At 39.8% G+C, this 21,007-nt stretch overlaps 1 protein-coding gene across 3 annotated transcripts in view; it reads right to left on the bottom strand.

The window, feature by feature from the left end:
- Positions 1 to 21,007, bottom strand: part of LRBA (LPS responsive beige-like anchor protein) — a 713,883-nt gene that overhangs the window by 157,910 nt on the left and 534,966 nt on the right. For all 3 annotated transcript variants that reach the window (XM_056562819.1, XM_056562820.1, XM_056562821.1), the window contains 3 exons: positions 17,237 to 17,377; positions 14,630 to 14,749; positions 8,141 to 8,293 (listed from right to left, as the gene is read on the bottom strand). In XM_056562819.1, the coding sequence (XP_056418794.1) occupies positions 8,141 to 8,293; positions 14,630 to 14,749; positions 17,237 to 17,377 (414 nt within the window). The remainder of the gene's footprint in view (positions 1 to 8,140; positions 8,294 to 14,629; positions 14,750 to 17,236; positions 17,378 to 21,007) is intronic.

Genomic DNA, 21,007 nt, shown 5'->3' with positions numbered 1-21,007 from the left:
ATGTGATATGAAATATGGTGGCTGTAATAGTTTATGCTTTTGTCCGACTGTTAAAGCTTTTTGTGCCCCCAGGTGTGCCTGTCCTGCAAAGACAGATGAGAATGACTGGATCTGTAACACTCAGTTGTACCGTAATATGATATGGTTTAAAAATTGGCTGGAAAATAATTTTTATATAATTCCTAGGGTCCTAAAGCAGGGACTCTATTACATCTGTGGTAACAGTACCTATTCATGGCTTCCTATGGAAGCATGGGGTAACTGTACTATAGGAAGAGTACCAGCCATTAGACCATGCTCAAATATTTCATTATTTCAAAAATTTTCCAGGAGAAACAGACATAAGCGAGAACTGTTTTCAGCTGCAGATAAAGCCTGGATGTGCTTCCCTTTCTTCAAATAAGTTAAATAAATATCCTAGCATTATGGATGGGATTATCAATGAGACTACAAGTTCTATACATGCCCTTAACCCCTTAACGACGCAGGACGTATATTTACGTCCTGCGCCGGCTCCCGCGATATGAAGCGGGATCGCGCCGCGATCCCGCATCATATCGCGTGGGTCCCGGCGCTAATCAACGGCCGGGACCCGCGGCTAATACCACACATCGCCGATCGCGGCGATGTGCGGTATTAACCCTTTAGAAGCGGCGGTCAAAGCTGACCGCCGCTTCTAAAGTGAAAGTGAAAGTGACCCGGCTGCTCAGTCGGGCTGTTCGGGACCGCCGCGGTGAAATCGCGGCGTCCCGAACAGCTGATCGGACACCGGGAGGGCTCTTACCTGCCTCCCCGGTGTCCGATCGACGAATGACTGCTCCGTGCCTGAGATCCAGGCAGGAGCAGTCAAGCGCCGATAATGCTGATCACAGGCGTGTTAATGCACGCCAGTGATCAGCATTAGAGATCACTGTGTGCAGTGTTATAGGTCCCTATGGGACCTATAACACTGCAAAAAAAATGTAAAAAAAAAGTGTTAATAAAGGTCATTTAACCCCTTCCCTAATAAAAGTTTGAATCACCCCCCTTTTCCCATAAAAAAAATAAAACAGTGTAAAAAAAATAAAAAATAAACATATGTGGTATCGCCGCGTGCGTAAATGTCCGAACTATAAAAATATATCATTAATTAAGCCGTACGGTCAATGGCGTACGCGCAAAAAAATTCCAAAGTCCAAAAAAGCGTATTTTGGTCACTTTTTATATCATTAAAAAATGAATAAAAAGTGATCAAAAAGTCCGATCAAAACAAAAATCATACCGATAAAAACTTCAGATCACGGCGCAAAAAATGAGTCCTCATACCACCCCATACATGGAAAAATAAAAAAGTTATAGGGGTCAGAAGATGACATTTTTAAACGTATAAATTTTCCTGCATGTAGTTATGATTTTTTCCAGAAGTGCGACAAAATCAAACCTATATAAGTAGGGTATCATTTTAACCGTATGGACCTACAGAATAATGATAAGGTGTAATTTTTACCGAAATATGCACTGCGTAGAAACGAAAGCCCCCAAAAGTTACAAAATGGCGTTTTTTTTTCGATTTTGTCGCACAATGATTTTTTTTTCCGTTTCGCCGTGCATTTTTGGGTAAAATGACTAATGTCACTGCAAAGTAGAATTGGTGACGCAAAAAATAAGCCATAATATGGATTTTTAGGTGGAAAATTGAAAGGGTTATGATTTTTAAAAGGTAAGGAGGAAAAAACGAAAGTGCAAAAACGGAAAAACCCTGAGTCCTTAAGGGGTTAATGAAGAACTAACCCAGGTCAGAAAGATAGCTCTTCAAAATAGAATGGCCTTGGATTATGTACTAGCCATACAAGTTGGGACCGGCACTGTTATAGGTGAGGGGTGTTGTACCTGGATTGAAGATTCACATGACCCCATTGAGGCACACATGAATAAAGTAAAATTACTTCAGCAAAAAGCTAGAGACATATCTAAGGAGGAGTGGAATCCATCTTCCTGGATTGGTTCTATTGGTGTTTGGTTTATTTATATGCTTTGGGACCTTATAAAACCCATAGTGGTAGTGATAGGATTAATATTGCTGTGTTTAATGCTTGGAAAATGTTAATGTTTTGTATTTTTCATTGCAGTAAAGAAGTGGACACATCCACTCCCTGACAGATGACATCACAGCCTCAGAGATGACCGTCTGATAGCCCAGCTCCACTACCTTACTTTCCTGTAGACCTTCCAACTATTCTGAAAGCCATGTGGAAGACATCATCTCTGAAAGAGGGTCCCACAGTTGCACCATAGCAGTTTGGGTTTTGGAAAAAAAAAAAAATCAAGTTTGTCATCCAGTGCGTGGGAACCAACACAGAGTCAGGCCCTGAAAGTCCAGTGACCTAACCTGGGCTTGTGTTGTGGTGCATCTTTGGTCGCTGTCAGTCATCTATTTAGTTAGAACATATAATGTGTGTTTTATTAATAAAGTTTGGTGCATATTTAGAGTAACTGACCACTAATATGTAGGTGGGAATGGATGAACAACATCCCATGGTTTATACAGCTTATCTGTGTAATCTGTGATATACCATCTATCTAAAAGGTCAGTTTCGGATGGGTAGGATGTTAGACAAGAAATGCAAAACCACCAATATATATGTGATGTGCTAATAAAACCAATATATGTGTGATGTGCTAATAAAATTAATGTGTGTGATAATATAATTATCAAAAGGGTGAGAAATGATAAAGAAATCAATGCATTTCTACCACCTTTCCTGAGTTTAATATCAAGTTGATTCTTAAAAGACAATTAAACAATTTTGTTCTTACAAAATGTACTCCTTCTAAATTTTGCTTATGGGTGTAATACGCCCATGTCATCACGCCCTGCCAAGAACCATGTGGAATGAGGATAAGAAGATTATACAACGTACCGTATTTATCGGCGTATAACACGCACTTTTTAGGCTAAAATTTTTAGCCTAAAGTCTGTGTGCGTGTTATACGCCGATACACCCCCAGGAAAGGCAGGGGGAGAGAGGCCGTCGCTGCCCGCTTCTCTCCCCCTGCCTTTCCTGGGGTCTAGAGCGCTGCTGTCGGCCCTTTTCACCCCCTGGTTATCGGCGCCGCTGCCCGTTCTGTCCCCCTGACTATCGGTGCCGGCGCAGGGAGCCAGGGAGAGAGAAGCGGCGCCGACAGCCAGGGGGAGAGAAGGGGCAGCGGCACCCATTGCCGGCGCCGCTGCCCCGTTGCCTCCCCCCATCCCCGGTGGCATAATTACCTGAGTCGGGTCCGCGCTGCTCCAGGCCTCCGTAGTGCGTCCCCGGCGTCGTTGCTATGCGTTGAACGGCGTGGCGCATGACGCCAGAGAGCCGCGCCGTGCATAGCAACGACACTGGGAACGCACAACGGAGGCCTGGAGCAGCGCGGACCCGACTCAGGTAATTATGCCACCGGGGATGGGGGGAGGCAACGGGGCAGCGGCGCCGGCAATGGGTGCCGCTGCCCCTTCTCTCCCCCTGGCTGTCGGCGCCGCTTCTCTCCCCCTGGCTATCGGCGCCGGCACCGATAGTCAGGGGGACAGAACGGGCAGCGGCGCTGATAACCAGGGGGTGAAAAGGGCCGACAGCAGCGCTCTAGACCCCAGGAAAGGCAGGGGGAGAGAAGTGGGCAGCGACGGCCTCTCTCCCCCTGCCTTTCCTGGGGGTATATCGGGGTATACACGCGCACACACGCACCCTCATTTTATCATGGATATTTGGGTAAAAAACTTTTTTTACCCAAATATCCTTGGTAAAATGAGGGTGCGTGTTATAGGCCGGTGCGTGGTATACCCCGATAAATACGCTAGATTTTTTTTGTCTCCGGATTGGCTGAACTATGTTATAATGGACAATTTACACTATAAAAGACAGTGCTGTTATCTGATCAAATTGCATATTCTGGTAGGATATGTGGGTTTCATTGTAATCTTGCCTACTTAATTAATTAATTAATTAATAAGAATTTCTTTTTAATTTGGTCCAGCTGTTTCACGTTGTCTTTATCTTATCATAGCTTTACGTTCCCCAATTCAACCAGTGTTTTTACTTTCTTGAGTTTTACTATTTGGCTGACTATCTGTATTTTATTATTTTTTTCAATTAATTGTCAGATGGGCGGATACATTATTACAAAATAGGGTATGAATGCTTCTGGTGAAATGTGCATATGGTCAATCAAATAGTAAAAAGCTTTTCAACTAAGCAACTGAAAGACATAGCAAGAAAGTTTAAAAAAAGAAAATGTAGGAATATTTTTTTTTTATTGGGGGGGGCGTCGGGTTGGGGTTGGAGTCAGGGGGGTAATTAGATAAAAAGGTTTTCTAACTTTTTTTATGGAACAACAAGTTTTGCTTTATTTTACTACAAATCTTGACATGTATATCTAATTTTCATGCCTCTAATACCTATATTTATAATTAAAAAAAAAATAATAAAAATAAAAACACCTCTTTTCATTAGTTCAGTGTGTTAGAAATCCTCTCAGGGAAAGGAAGTGTGTCCCTCCCTTGTGGTGGTGGGAGGTGATTGGCGCATCTGCTCATGTAGCCTTGTCCATGAGTCATCTTTTGTCCATGACTCAAGCCTGATGCTGCTGTTGGACTGGTTAGTGTCCCAGTAAGTATGGGGACCCCTAATGGTGGGATTTTCAGGAGCAGTTTTCTTTATTAAATGTAAAAAAAAAACATTTTAATAACCATCAGTAACAACATATAAAAAGTTTTTGGGTCTGACAGTGCCCATTTAAAAAAAAATTTCGGAGATATGATAGGACCAAAAATCATTAATTCTTTGCTATTTTATTTTCCACATACACTGTTCATTGTGCGGGAACAAAAAAATTACATTTTAATAGTTTGGAAATTTCCATGTTGTGGCAGTTAAAGGATTAAATAAAGACATTAGTATGACCTGATCTGAGCTCATGTCAGTCATTAAGTGTGAGTAACAACTGATAGCAGCCAACAGTCATTGGCTATAAAGTGTACTCTGCTCCTAAGTTTGTTTCATAGACCTTGAGCACACACCACCGGTATATATATTTATTTATTTATATATATATATATATATATATATATATATATATATATATATATATATATATTTATATTGTGAAATTAAGGGGTTATGCTGTGAGGTGGGGCCCTCATTTACCAGATTGCTTTGCCGGCATATCCCAAAGATGCTTGATTTGATTGATAACTGGTACATTTTTGAGGCCAAGACCTTGAACTCATATTCCTCAAACCATTACTGATCAATATTTGCTGTGTGCCAGGGTGCATTATCTTGCTAATAGAGGCCACTGCCCTTAGGGACTTCCACTACCATGAAGGGGTGTACTTGGTCTGTAACAATGTTTAGGTAGGAAATGAATGCCATAGTAACATTTTCATAAGTGCCAGGACCCAAGATTTCGCAGTGCTTAGATACAAAATATATATTTTTTAATTTGCAAAAATTATTATTAATAATTTAGAATCTAGTTGCTTTTTTAACAGCAATATTTAAGAAAAGGATTGTCTTTTTATTAAATAAAAAAATGATAATTGATTAATAGATTACAGTTTGTCTGTTAAACAGTAAAATAATTCTGGAAAGCAGGTTATATATCCATGATATGGATCCTTCTTCCTAGACAGAGCCATAGATAAAATGAAGCATGTAAATCTCTGGGAACTCTTTATATACAGACAGGCCATTTAATGAATGTGATACCCCATACTGTATAATGTATAGTTAGTAGTAACATTGTGTATAGTCTGTCCTTGGTGCTGGTTAGCATCAGGAAGACAGACAGCTGCAACATTATTTGCCTGTTCAACCTAAGGACCATCTGACTTTAATTGCAGCACACAGCTTGATGTGGTGCTGGTTTGTTAGAAGCCAATGTATAGCACTATAATAATCTGCAAAAAAGCACAAACCTGCCAACACAGGCCTGAAAACAGGGGCTGTGTCTGTCTGAGTGCCTGACGGCTGCAGGAAATATGATTAATGAGTGAGGTATAATGATATTGGGAACCCAATTAGCACCACAAAAAGGTCATGGATCAAAGCCGTGTGCTTTTCAGGAGCTATAATCATTGCATATAATCTGCGGGCTGGAAGGAGTAAACTGGGAAGTTGTAGAAAAACGTCATCTTGGTTTGGATAACCACAGACACAAAATCTCTTTAAGAGGCATGTTGGGTTTTAAACAGTCTAGAATGAATCAATTTGTTTGGCAGCAGGCTCTCTTCCTGCATCATTTCTTCTTACTAGCTGAACTACTGAATGCTATTTTTCTATTACATTGTTTGTACACAAACAGCACGCCTTCCCAGCGGCAGACTTTTAATTATTCCCTGAAAGAGGAGATCTGCTGCCATGTGGAAATGGAGCTGCATGGGGCTATGTCAATCACTCCTTTCATAGTGATGGGATTCTGTTATATTTCATAGCACTGGGACATTGATGTATAAAATTAATGATCCTATGATATTCACATAGTCAGGGCTGATCTAGTGTCCTTAATGTTACATAGCCATTACTGCTTATTGCCATGTACTTCATTTAGTCAATGCTGAAAACCTCTAAAATGTAAAAGAAAAAAAAAACTGTTGTATGACACTAAAGCAGCGAAATAATACTACCACTCTACCACTCAAGATACTCACTAAGCAAAAGAGAAAAGGCACTTCTCATTACTGTGACAAAGCAAACAGCACTTTAAGGTATCCTTAAAGGGGTACTCCGTTGGGAACATCTTATCCCCTATCCAAAGAATAGGGGATAAGATGTTAGGTTGCGTGTGTCCTGCCGCTGAAGCTTGCAGAATCAGAGCTCGTTAAGTCCTGCCACACCCCCTCCATTCATGTCCATGGGAGAGGGCATGACAGCTAGTACATAGGCATCACACCTCCTCCCATAGAAGTGAATGGTGGGGGCGCGGCAGCTTGTATCGCCAGTCATCGGGCACGGAGGGGTTTGCTCCGTGCACCGAATGACAGGGACCACCGCAATCTAACATCTTATCACATATCCTTTGGATGGGGGATAAGAGGTTTCCAACAGAGTACCCTTTTAATACCACAGTATGTCTAGCATAATGGTTATAGAAGCAAGATGTGTATATACAGACAATTATCATTGTGTGTTTTTAAGTCAATTATTTTTGGCTATGTGTGACATGGTTATAATATTGCACAGGGGTTGATACATTTGGCACATGAAGGCAAAAAACAATAAATCACTTCAGAACAGACCATATTTCTCCATGCTGCACAAAAAAATATGTGCAACATTTTTAAAGTTCTCTCCACAGCCAGTTTTGTAAGCCAGGTCTGCCCTGGTGTAAATTTGAGACAAAAGTCACACTTCATATATTAGCAACCACTGCAAAGTTAAAACACAAAAGTGTGTGCCAAAGCTTTGCACACATTTTATACAAGAGACATTTCTGAAACTTTTCTACACAAAAAAAAAAAAAAAAAAAGACTATAAACCTGTACATAAAGCCCCCCCATTGTCCATGTTTTGGGTTCACAAGTGCAGTAGCCCATAGACAACTGCACATATCTTCCACTTCATATTTATCTGCAGAGGTACTATAAACAATGAGGCAGTCTGTATTTAAATGTACAAGGAGGTCCATATTTGTCCTATAGAGCAACCAGTTGCTCTATTAATTGTGAAGTCCAAGTATTGGAGATCAGACTGCCAGTGACAGCTGTTGTACAAACAGGTACGTATGGATAATTTTACGTACCTGTTTGTACAACAGCATAAAAAAAGCTTTCTGGATAAAGTTTTTGGATTAATGCAATCCCCTTTACTGTGCATTCATTTACCAGTATACTTGCTTGTCTTGTGCTGGGGAAGATGGAGCCCCTAGATTGAATGAACGGGAGTCACCCAGGAAATAATCAGTGATTCGCTGTGTTATATGTGATAGCATTTCCTTTGCATTGCAGGAAGCCCAGGATGTGGAGGTCCGTGGGTACCCATTGAGCATAAAAATGTCAGCAATGGGGAATCTACCATTTTTTTCTTTTATAACACAGTCTTACCTCATTAAAAAGCAAAAAAAAAAAAAAAACACTTAATTTACTTAATTTTTTTTAAATAGTTCAGGCCTCAAATGGGCTTACCAATCTGTTAACGCGAACAAACTCTTCTGGTGTTTTGGCCCATGGTGGGAGCTCCACATCAGATACTACTGTACCATCATCCATCACTCCAAGGTTGTAATCATTCGAGTTGACAAACATCTCTGGTAGGTAGTAGAATTCAGGAATGAGCTCCTAAAGGAACAATGTGTAGAAATTACAATAGTGTAATATTCTGTAACATTTATAAATCATTTATAACTGTATAATTACACAGACAAGAATCATGGTGTGGAAAGAAAAACCCTAAAAGAAAAAAAAAAAAAGAATATTTACCTGCCCCAATCCCCAGCTGCTGACAGGCCAACTGCTCTTGGTCCCTGTCGCTCATCAATGCTTCCTTGTGACTTCTTTCCTGCGACACACTGACCCAGCAGGTTTGCCAATTCAGCCAGTCACTGCGGGCAGTGATTGGCTGAGATGACAAGTCCTGGAGGGTCACCACATCAGAGGAACCAAAGGTGACTGGAGGGGACTGGGAGCTGCTGGAACAGCAGCAGATTGGGGGTAGGCAAGTATGCTTTCTTTTTTAATTATTAAGAAAACTGTCATTTAAGAAAACACCAGTATTACAAATGGCGCATAGCAGATGGAGGGGGGCTGTTAAGGATTTAGCAGCAGGCCCAGGAGGTAATATGTATGAACATAAAAAAAATAAAAAATCATATTTAAATATAAGTGAGAATACTTACTTTTTGCTATTTAAAATTCCACATTACATAATGGTATTTCAGAAACATTCTGTTATAAATGCATATCATTTGGTATTTATGCCCTTGTACAACAAACATATGTATTTCAGCAACCTCCCAATTTAGTCCAGGGCTACAGTACAACTTCTCATAACACTAAAAAAATAGATTTTTAACTACTGAGTGACAGTTGTAGTCCACAAAATGTACAGAGCTCAATGTATTGTTTTGGACTGCAGTTGTTGCTCAACAGTTAAAGTCAATTTGCAGTGCTACAAAAAGCCACAGCATAGCCCTGACCTTATTTGTACTTTTTTGGAAATGTGTTATGCAATATTTGTGTAACATTTTTTTTTTATAAAAGGTTGAATGGATAAAGCACCACATTATTGTTTATATTTATTTAATAATTTTTTACAGTTTGAATTTGAAGCAATTTACAGTACAACTGAAGTTTAGGGGCTGTACAATAAAAAAGATATTTAAAAACCAAACTAAATGCTATGTGTGGATCCTTCTTTAGTAGTGTTGCTCGCGAATATTCGCAATACGAATTTTATTCGCGAATATCGCATATTCGCGAATTCGCGAATATTCGCGAATATTCGCGAATATAGCACTATATATTCGTAATTACGAATATTCGTTAAATTTTTTTTTTCACAGTACACATAACAGTGATCATCCCTCTCTGCTTCCAGCTTGTATAGTGTAAAAAAGGCTCTAATACTACTGTGTGAGACTGGCGTGCGAATTTTCGCATATGCGAATATTTGCATATGCTAATTTTCGCATATGCGAATATTTGCATATGCTAAAATAAAACGCGAATATTCGCGAATATATGACGAATATTCGTCCATATATTCGCGAATATTCGCGAATTCGAATATGGCCTATGCCGCTCAACACTATTCTTTAGACTGAAATTTCATTTTATGAACAGCAGCAATGTTCACATTTAGGGATAGCCATTATGATATTATCAGCAGAAAGAGTTAAAATGTGTTTAGAAAACTTAATAAAATACAAAAGGTGTGCCAATAACCTGGATTACCCTGGATGGATCTATGATCTGTTATCTATTTTACATGAAAAAGTAATATAGATCACCATCACCTTAAAACTGCATCTTAAATATTCCTCCAGGATACCACAATTCTGACTGCTGCCTTAGGGCTCACACTGACACCTTTGTGGGCTCTATAAGGCATTTGGAAGGTCATAAGAACAGGTCAATGAATGTGGTCAACCATAAACCAGGCTTGCATCAGGTAGGGATTAAGTTATTATTACTATCATTACTGTGACTATGTTGCAAGGCTTAAAATGAAAACTCCTTTGTTTATTGCAACACCAATGAAGGGAAAGTAAGCTGATGTACTTGATGCATGACAAGCTCCTAACAATGGGGGGATAACATTTCACTGCCCAAATAAGAAACAGGTAACGGCAGGAATGACAGGAATGGTGGTCAGGGATCACTATATTTCCCCAAGGTACCTGTCATATGTAGCTACCAGGTTTTGGGACATACATGCTATCCAGGGAAAGCTAAATATCTGGGAGATGAGTTACTGTCTACTGGAATAAGTGTGGTATACATATGTAAACAAAATAATACACAAAACTATTATTACTTAAAACAAACAGGCACATCAAAGAGCACTTTGAAAATTAGCACGCAGGGCTCACAAGGAATCTAGGTTTTAGTGAGACATGAAATAGCAAGTACGTATAAAATACAAAAAGACATAGCTACATCACAAAAGTAAAAATTGAAAAGATAAGGCCCTAAATACAAGTTATTGAAAGCTGAAAGAAAAGCCTAAGATGATGACGCACCTCAAGACGGGGGACAGCCGTGGTTGCAGGTTGGGAGTCTCCGGAAAGATAGAGACTGAAGCATTCACGCAGATTGAGTGAATTCAACCCATGGAAGCCATAGTTTGGATTGTGCTTCTGATCTAGGAGTATTGGCTACCAAGAGTTCTTCCATCCTACATAACCTATTAATTTCTGTAAACCATTCAGTAATCGTGGAAGGTCTAGAGACCTTCCATCGGGGAGGAATAAGCTACTATAAATTTTTAGTTTATAAGCATTTTGTATGGCCCTGACGAAGACAGTAAGTTTCTCTCAAAGCACGTTGTCCGATTAAACCATTTATTTATTTTATTTACGTGGTGTCCGTGAGCCTAAGCCTGTAAGCCTCTTGACAACAAAACCCATTTTTCATTATGTATCCTTGAGGATCACTACTAAGGGAAATCTGAGTAAGATAAAAGAAATCCAAGAATAGTAGAATCCCTAGCAGACCATAGATGCTAGAAAATTTGGTAAAGTTTGTTTTTGGGCCTGGATTTTTATGGAACAAAAGGAAAGTTGGTAGTGAGGGCCTTTCATTCCCTTCCTGGCAAGTCCAAGTTTTCAGTGTTTAGCAACAAGTGTGCCTCCAACTGTGCTGTGCTGTACAACCCCCAGAATGCTCGGACAGCCAAAGGGCATGCTGGGATCGGAATTTTGCAACAGCTGGAGGTTTGCCCTACCCCATGTGAATGTACAGGGTACATTCACACAGGCAGGGGTTTACTCGCTGCAAGTTTGAGATGCAGCAAATTTTCTGCTGCAGCTCAGACTCACTGTGAACCCCCACCTATGTGAATGCACCCTAAAAACACTACACTACAGTACACAAAATAAAAAGTAAGCACTACATATACATATATCCCTACACAGTCTCCCCCCCCCCCCCCCACCCCCACTACAAATGAAAAACATCAGGTACGGCACTGTTTTCAAAACTGAGCCTCCAGCTGTTACAAAACAACATCTCCCAGTATTGGAGTTTAGCAACAGCTGGAGGCACCCTGTTAGGGGTATTCTACGCCAGTGATTCCCAATGTCCACCCCTATGCAAATCCCTAATTTAGGCGTAAAATAAGCATGGTGCTCTCTCACTTCGGAGCCCTGTCGTATTTCAAGGCAACAGTTTAGGGCCACATATGGGGAATTTCCATACCCGGGAGAAACTGCCTAACACATTTTGGGGGGGCTTTTATTCCTTCTACCCCTTGTGAAAAGGTAAAGTTGGTGCCTACTCCAGCATGTTATTGTAAAAGATTTGTATTTTTTACACTAACTTGCTGGTGTTGCCCCATACTTTTTATTTTCACAAAAGGTAAAAGGAAAAAAAGAGCCCCAAAATTTGTAATGCAATTTCTCCCGAGTATGGAAATACCCCATATGGGGGCGCACAACAGGGCTCAGGAGTGAGAGTGCTATGTACATTTGAGGTGATTTGCACAAAGGTGGCTGATCGTTCAAGCGGTTCTGACATAAACGGGGAAAAAAAACACCCACATATGAACCCATTTTGGAAACTACACCCCTCATGGAACTTAACAAGGGGTATAGTGAGTACATTTTTTCACTAAAATGCTGGTGTTATCCCAAATGTTTCACTTTCACAAGGGGTAATAGGAAAAAAGCCCCCCAAAATTTGTAACACCATTTCTTCTGAGTATATAAATACCCCATATGTGGACGTAAAGTGCTCTGCTGGCGCACTACATGGCTCAGAAGAGAAGGAGCGCCATTGGGCTTTTGGAGAGAGAATTTTTTGGAATTGAAGGCCATGTGCGTTTACAAGCCCCCAATGGTGCTTGAACAGTGAACCCCCACGTGACCCCATTTTGGAACTACACCCCTCACAGAATGTAATAAGGGGTGCAGTGAGCATTTACACCCCACAGGTGTCTGACAGATTTTTGTAACAGTGGTCCGTGAAAATGACAAATTATCTCTCCAGAAGCTCCTTTTCTTCTGAGCATTGTAGTTCGTCCGCAGAGCACTTTACATCCACACATGGGGCATTTTCTCCTATTACCCCTAGTAAAAATGTTAAATTTGGGGGAAAAAACAGCATTTTTGTGAAAAAAGAAAAAATAATTAATTTACACATCCAAATTTAACGAAAAGTTGTCAAACAAATGTGGGGTGTTAAGGCTCACTGTAAGCCTTTTTACGTGCCTTGAGGGGTCTAGTTTCCAAAATAGTATGCCATGTGTTTTTTTTTTTGCTGTTATGGCACCATAGGAGGCTTCCTAAATGTGACATGCCCCCCAAAAACCATTTCAGGAAAATTTGCTTTCAAAAAGCCAAATGTGGCTTCTTCTCTTTTGAGCATTGTAGTGTGCCAGCAGAGCACTTGATGTCCACATATGAGGTATTTCCATACTCAGAAAAAATGGGGTTACAAATTTTGGGGGGCATTTTCTCCTATTACCTCTTGTAAAAATTGTAAGTTTGGGGAAAAAAAACTGCATTTTAGTGGATTTTTTTTTTTACCATTTACATATTCGAATTTAACGAAAAGCCAAACGTCAAACACCTGTTAAGGCTCACTGTACACCTTCTTATGTGCCTGTGTGTAAATTCCAAAATAGTATGCCATGTCAGATTTTTTTTGCTGTTATGGAACCATAGGGACTTCCTAAATGCGAAATGCCCCCTAAAAACCATTTCAGCAAAATTCACTATCTAAAATCCCATTGTTGCTCCTTCGCTTGTGAGCCCTCTAATGCACCCACAGAGCACTTTACGTTCACATATTAGGTATTTCCTTACTCAAGAGAAATTGAGTTACACATTTTTTTTAGATTTTTTATTTTCTCCTTCACTTTTCTGCTATTCCTGTGAAACACTTAAAGGAGTACCCCGGTGCTTAGACATCTTATCCTCTATCCAAAGGACAGGGGATAAGATGCCTGACCGCAGGAGTCCCGCCACTGGGGACCCCCGTGATCTTGCATGCGGCACCCCGTTTGTAATCAGTCCCCGGAGCGTGTTCGCTCCGGGTCTGATTACGGGCGATCACAGGGCGGGCGACATGTGACGTCACGCCTGTGCCCCCGTGTGATGTCACGCTCCGTCCCTCAATGCAAGCCTATGGGAGGGGGCGTGACAGCTACATCTGGAGATCCGCAGATTGAAGACCACTATTGGGTTCAAAATCTAAAATTTTTTAGATTTTGCACCTAAAAATAGGGTGCGTCTTATACGCTGGTGCGTCCTATAGGGCGAAAAATACGGTACTTCTATTAAAAAAAATCTTCTCAGTACTTTTTAGCAGGAAAGTACTTTCTGGCACCAGTTCATTTAAAAAAAAAAAAAAAAGTTTTCAACTGGAGTACCCCTTTAAAGACAGCTGGGTATTTGGCTTTAAAGCTAAGTGTGATTCAGTCTGCAGGCTGAATCTGTGAGAAATCTGTACTTCTGATGGAACACATTTAAAGACTGTTTTGTTGGGTGGCTGGTAGTAAGTCCCCTGTATAGATAGGAAAGATTATTGTATAGTCAGCGCATGGACAATGCAAAAATGTATTTTGCATTTTTTGCTTAATTTATGTGTGTGTGTGTGTGTGTGTGTGTGTGTGTGTGTGTGTGTGTGTATATATATATATATATATATATATATATATGTGTGTGTGTGACCTTTTGAGTGTGACAATATATATGTGTGTGTGTGTGTGTGTGTTTGTGTGTGTAATGCTCAACTAACTTTTGTAATTTTCTTAAAAATTACAATTGCATCCTTCACACTGCCACCAGAAAACTAGAAGATAGATGTTAGCACAGTAGAGCGGTCCAAGTAAAATAGTACAAAAGCAACCTACAACATATTGTTGGCTTAAAAGAGGACCTGTGGACAGCATTAAAAAATAAAAATAAAACATTTTTTTATATGTTTTTATTTTGTTGGTTTGCATAATTTTACCTTGATGTCTGAAGTGTCACGCTGAGAATTACGCCATGCTCTTGATACTGAAGAAAATGTTCTGTCAGCATGGTCAAATTTCCCACCTTGAAAATTTAGGAAAAAGGTTGTAAAGGGCTCCTAGGGAAAAAAAAATCCCATTGTTAACAAAATTGATTTGTAAGGCTGGGTTCACATGTGGTCTTAAGGTAGCAGTGTGCCCCACGGTTGAGAACTGTAAGGCAAATCGTTTGGAGATAAACCATTAATTGACATGATTTGGGCAGCTTCCAGGTGAAGTGCATGGTTTTTGTGTGCTTTACCAGTATTATCACAGCAGTCTGGGATAAACCACAGGCGCCTGTAACCACAGAAATCTGGATAATACCACAAGCATCAAACCCAGCCTTAGCAGAGAGTGATCAAGGACACAATTGGAAAGGACACAAATTTCTTAATAAATTACTAGCATTTGAACAAAAAACATGTTAATGGTAATTATAATTTAGCTTACCTATTTGGGGTCCTAAACCACCTCCCCTATTATTATAATTCCACTATGTGAAAAACATTACTACCTAAAAATCTAGTAATGTATTTCACATATCTTACCATTGGGCTTACACATGGGATAGAATGCATGCATAAAGTATAATATATCCCCCAGAAAATGTATGAGTAGTTCATTTGTTTGAACTATTTTTTTTTAAATTTTGTTGAAGTAAAAACTACCTTGATTTTCCTTTAAAAAATTTTTAAAGCCTCTTCTTAGTTAAAGAACACTTAAGCCGATATTAGTAGATAATTGCCTAAAATTAGCAAGGCCCCATAAATTATATGAAGAATTTCTGTCTGCTTGTACCATTCTAACAAGCCTTAATTAATGGGAGGCTGCTAATGCTCTCCCGAAGAAATTACTTTCTTCTAGATGAATTACCTCTTAGGTTTAACAGAAACATACATTATTGTAAACCAACATGCTATCAATAAACACAATTCCTGATTAATCCACCAAACACCGACGCATTACGGAGGAGCCTTAATATGGTTGCTGAGCATTATTAGGAACAGATAAATTACACTTGCTGTAGAGCAATGCAAATGAAGAACTTAAGCAACAAATACAGCAGAACAAAGACCCTGAAAGGAAGTGTTTACAGAACAATGCCTCTATAAAAATAACAAGTACAGTTCACTAATGTGCAAAAGTTGTAAAAAGAAAAATAAGAATTTCAAATGTTATTATATTGGAACAGATTACAGTTACAGATGCTTTTAACCGTTATCCACAACTCTGTTATATAGGGTATATGTTCTTAGAAGTGGGGTCCCCTGCTTTGGACCCTGCTCATGTGCAAGAACAATTCACTGCTCTGTAAGAGCAGCTTCTGTGGACCTGGCCTGTCATTGCATTACATAGATGGCCATTCAAGTCAAAGTCCAGCATATAATGATGTAATAGAAACGTGTGGCTGACCTTGATATAGCTAAAATATATGGTCAGACAAACACTTCCTCCCACTAAAAGCAGCTAATAGTTAGGGGCTCCATAAGGTGGACCCACAGTGATGAGCTGATGGCTAGGGCAACTGTTTTATAGAAGGGGTTGTCTTCATGGGAAAATTACTTATGGGTTTTTCATTTACCTTGGTGCTCACATTCTCTAAATTCTATTATGCACACTGCACTTAGCATTCATCTTTTTTTAAGTCACCACAGGTGGTTCACTGCACTGAAATACATCGTAGTATACTGTGTTTCTCCGAGAATAAGATCTCGTCTTATATTAATTTTAGCCACCAAAAACACACTAGGGCTTATTTTCAGGGTAGGGCTTATTTTTTTACGGTACCGTATGTACATTGAACAACATTTAACGGTATTTACTCCCCCCCCCCCCATCATCATCGTCCTGTGATGGGCAAAGCTCTGCCCCCAACATCCCCCCCCCCTCCGGTTTATCAGCCCAGCGCTGCTCCCCACATCGGGGATGTCCCCCCGCGAGCGAGGGGGGTAATTGTATGTCCCTCCGCTGTTCTTGCAGCTTCCTGGTGTTGTGACGTCTCCGAGCCTTCAGCCTATCACCGGCCGCAGCGATGTCCCGCCTCTGCCGATGATAGGCTGAGCCCACTGTCATGTAAGAAGCCTGCCGACTCCTTACATTGCTGCGGCCTATCATCGGCAGAGGCGGGACATCGCTGCGGCCGGTGATAGGCTGAAGGCTCTGAGACGTCACAACACCAGGAAGAAGCATGAGCAGCGTAGAACAGTGAGGCCGGTTCCTTAGCAATGGGGGAACGGAGGACTAAGGTAAGTTAAAGTTTGTTTTTTAATACTTGCAGCCCGGGCATTGCCTAGGTCAGTGGTCTTCAACCTGCGGACCTCCAGATGTTGCAAAACTACAACTCCCAGCATGCCCGGACAGCCAATGGCTGTCCGGGCATGCTGGGAGTTGTAGTTTTGCAACATCTGGAGGTCCGCAGGTTGAAGACCACTGGCCTAGGTCTTATTTTCGGGGTAGGGCTTATATTGCAGCCCACCCCGATAATACAACTAGGGCTTATTTTCGGGGTAGGGTGTATTTTCGGGGAAACACGGTAATTCTTTACAATAAAGAAAATGACTTACAATTCTTAAAAGCCAGCTGAGTACAAAGCTTGCAGTGGAGTAATGTGTGCCATAGTGAAACTTTGGAACTTGTTCATCCTCCCAGGATTCGTAGCGCTCGGCAAAAAAGGCTGCTCGCTTGGGATTAAGGGCTCCAACAGGCTGAAAGATGTAAAAGAATTTTGTTTATACAAAAAAAATAAAAAAACACACAACAAAATTGTTACACTTAGGCAGAAACAAAACTAGACTGCTAGACTGTTCGATGAAGAGTCTTAGCATGGCTTCAAAACTGCAGCCTGAACTTCCAGCAATTATACATAGTGACAAAGGAGTGACAAGTGCACTGAGATGGCTCCCTGGAGACATCAGCAAGGCAACTGAACACCATAAAGTGACAATACAACTCAAAGGCAAAGTATAATTAATCCCATGGGAAAATGTTATGCAAGCTAGAGGCCTACATGGAAAATATGAAGTAGACAGTGGAGAGAATTATTTGACACTGGAGTTATCAAATTTAGAAAGTTTCCACACAAAAAAGTTATAAAAACTTTTACTGTTTACACTGTTGGTTCAATTGAGGGAGAGGGGAATCAGAAATGAGAAACGTATAATAAAATAAATCACGACAGACAAAGAATAGAAACAAAGCTAATATTACAACACAAAGCATGGTTAAGTTATAAATAAATAAAAAAAACACAACAAATTTACCAAGTATAAAAAATATACTACGCATAAAATATACTGAAATATCATTCACAAGGTCTACCGCAGCTTATAACTGCAAGCAAATTGCTGACCTTCACATTGCATATATAAACCTAAGCACTATGTCAGATATCTTTTCCAATACCAAGTGAAACCTACGGAAATACCCAATCAACCATTGAAAATCTGACAGGACAGTTGCAAACTGAACCAAATGAATGGTTCACATACAGTTATGCTTTTTATGGATTAGTCACTCGGTACAGTTGAGATGTATTCAAAACTGCATCAAAACAATGTTAAAATATATATATATATATATATATATATATATATATATATATAGTTTTACAGTGATTTGTCGTGGTTCTGCAATGCGATAATTAGTCACGTGTTTGTCTTTTTATACATGTAAAATATTAATTTTTACGAGTTTCACCTGTTTAAACCATGCAGTCAACTACCACATTGCAAAATCTTGTCAAATTACAATAATACCATATACCTTTTTTTTCCTAAGGCCGCTTTAACAGTACCTCTGTGTGAACATAGCTTTACAGCATGTTCACACATAACTAATACGCTGTGGGCTATCTGCTGCTGCTGAAATTCCACTTACGGATGCCTTCAATGAGTAGCAACATAATCCGCCTGCAGATTTTCCACAGCACAAATTCCATTTGCGGCATTCTGCAGATGAACTCCAGGAGGAATTTCACAGCGTATAAGTTATGTGTGGAAATACCCTTAAGCTATGTTGACACAGTGTATTTTCAAGCATATTTAATAAAAATAAAAAAATACATCTGCATTTGGAAAAAATAAATCTGCTCTATATAAGTCTATGGGAAAGTGCATCTTATTTACGTGAATTAACGAAAATTACTGTTTGCACAGAAGACCACTTTCCTAGAGACTTACATAGAAGACAGTTTTAAAAATCTAGATTTATAATTTCTGCGATTTTAGCGAGCATATCTTTTTTTTTAATGATAAAATATGCTTAAAAATACAATGTGAGACCATAGCCTTAGGCTTTTCTATTAACTGGTAAGTATAGATTTTAGTTTTTTTAAGGGTACAATATTTGAAGGGTTTGCTTATAAAGGATAAACATTTCATTGAGTAACCAAACAAGGAGCAATGTGAATTTTTGGCTGTGGTTTAGTTACAGAATAGATGCGGCAACCATCAGTCTGCACAGCAGGGAGTTAATGGGAAATAGAATAAATACTAAAATGCAATCCTCCCCACAGCATTTTAACAAATGACTATGTGCCTTGGAGCTCTTGAACTGCGCACCCACCTCCAATCAATGGTTATAGAATTACGCTTCTTGGAGATACCACTAAAACCAATTAGGACTGATTTTGTTGCCTCTTGTGAAAACAGCAGCATGCACAGATCGATGCTGCCACAGAACCTGCACTATTGATTCCTGATGTAATTGTTATAGTTCCGTTTCTAATGTAGACCAGAACATTCTTCAACGCTTATTTACAACTGAATAAAGAAATACAAAAACGCAAAAAAAAAATCCAGCCTCCAGATAGTAGGATAAAAAATAACTGTACAGTAAAAAGGTATAGCCAGGCTCTGACAATGACACACTATCAGCTTACTCAGAGAACTTACAGTGGGAATACACACTTTGAATTATACATAACCTGAATGCACTGATTTATTGTCGTAATAACATCCACCTCATTAAAAGATTCTGCTTTGCTGCAGTTGGAGGGCTACATATTGTTTACTGCTATAAATTAATGGCAGGGCAGAGAAAATAGTGCAAACCCTCGAACAATAGATCTGCTGTGACAGAGCCGTACATCATAGCTTCCTCATAATAAAATGGAGACAATGTATTGGGCTAATACATTTTACAGTGCTAGCCTATATTTTCCTGACAACTGCTATAAAAGATGAGGCCATTCCGCTATGTTTTAATACACCGTAAAAGCAGTTTACTAAGCTCCAGCGCTGTGCATGGAATCAGGCCACACCATAAATATCTTAGACTGCTTCATTAAACTTTTTTCTTTAATTAGAGAAGCAAAAATCAGCAAACTGGAGGACTGGGAAGCCATTAACTGATAATAACATATTAAAGAATATCAATTAACTGTTTATTTCTTTGCACTAAGTGGTTGAAATGTGTTGTGAAGTGCCAGCTTAATAGCAGCTTCTCTTGGGGAATGTTTCCAGGTAACTAGTACATGATACAACAAACCCTGTCAGCCTGTCATTGATCAAGCCTGCTCATTAATACCTCTTTACTAATGGACTTTTCACCGCACAAGGTACTGCAAAGCAAAATTTACCAAAAATCTGACAAAAGTCACACGTGTATGCTCTTAGCACTTTATAGTATGTCATTTTAACACCAACAGTGAACATTCTATTGAGGGTTAATTAAAATATTAAAGAGTACCTGTCACCAAACTAAACTTTTAATATATTGTTCCTTATGTAATTATAAGACACTTTGCTTTTTTACTTGCTTTCAAAATTTTCACCCTTTATCTGTTATTAATGTGATTGAAAAAACAGCCACTAGGTGGCTCTGTTCTGTTCCCGGCCGCAAGTAAACAGTTAGTTTGGTCCCCTCCCAGCCTGGCAGACCAAACTGAGGAAGTGCGTGCGGGGCATGGTTAGGCACATGCCTGGGGAACGCCAACTTTCTCCTGCTGGGAGCTCACACAATGTGAGCAAGGGGAAGGGTATGATACACAGCTTTTTAAAGCTTGGAAAATTTTTATATGGGCAGGAGGGGTGTTAGGAGTAGTTGGGGGAACATAATCTGAGTTAGTTTTGAAAATATGGTTTGATGACAGGTACTCTTTAAGAACATTTTCTTACATTTTGATCTGATTTACCCATAACTCTTTAAGGGGGTATACCTATTTGGATATTAGGCCAAGTTCACATCACCGCTTAGCTCTGTCTAGGAGAGCTCAGTCACAGGGTCCATTCGGCATCACAAAATGTAGCTAAATGGCTCATTTTGCACAATGGATACTGACGGGTCCCAGCAAATCCTATGGATTTGAATAGGGTAAGTCTGGTTTTTCGACTGCT

This window comes from Hyla sarda, chromosome 1 (assembly GCF_029499605.1).
Source record: "Hyla sarda isolate aHylSar1 chromosome 1, aHylSar1.hap1, whole genome shotgun sequence".
NCBI lineage: Eukaryota > Metazoa > Chordata > Amphibia > Anura > Hylidae > Hyla > Hyla sarda.
This window is presented reverse-complemented; position numbering and strand designations above follow the sequence as displayed.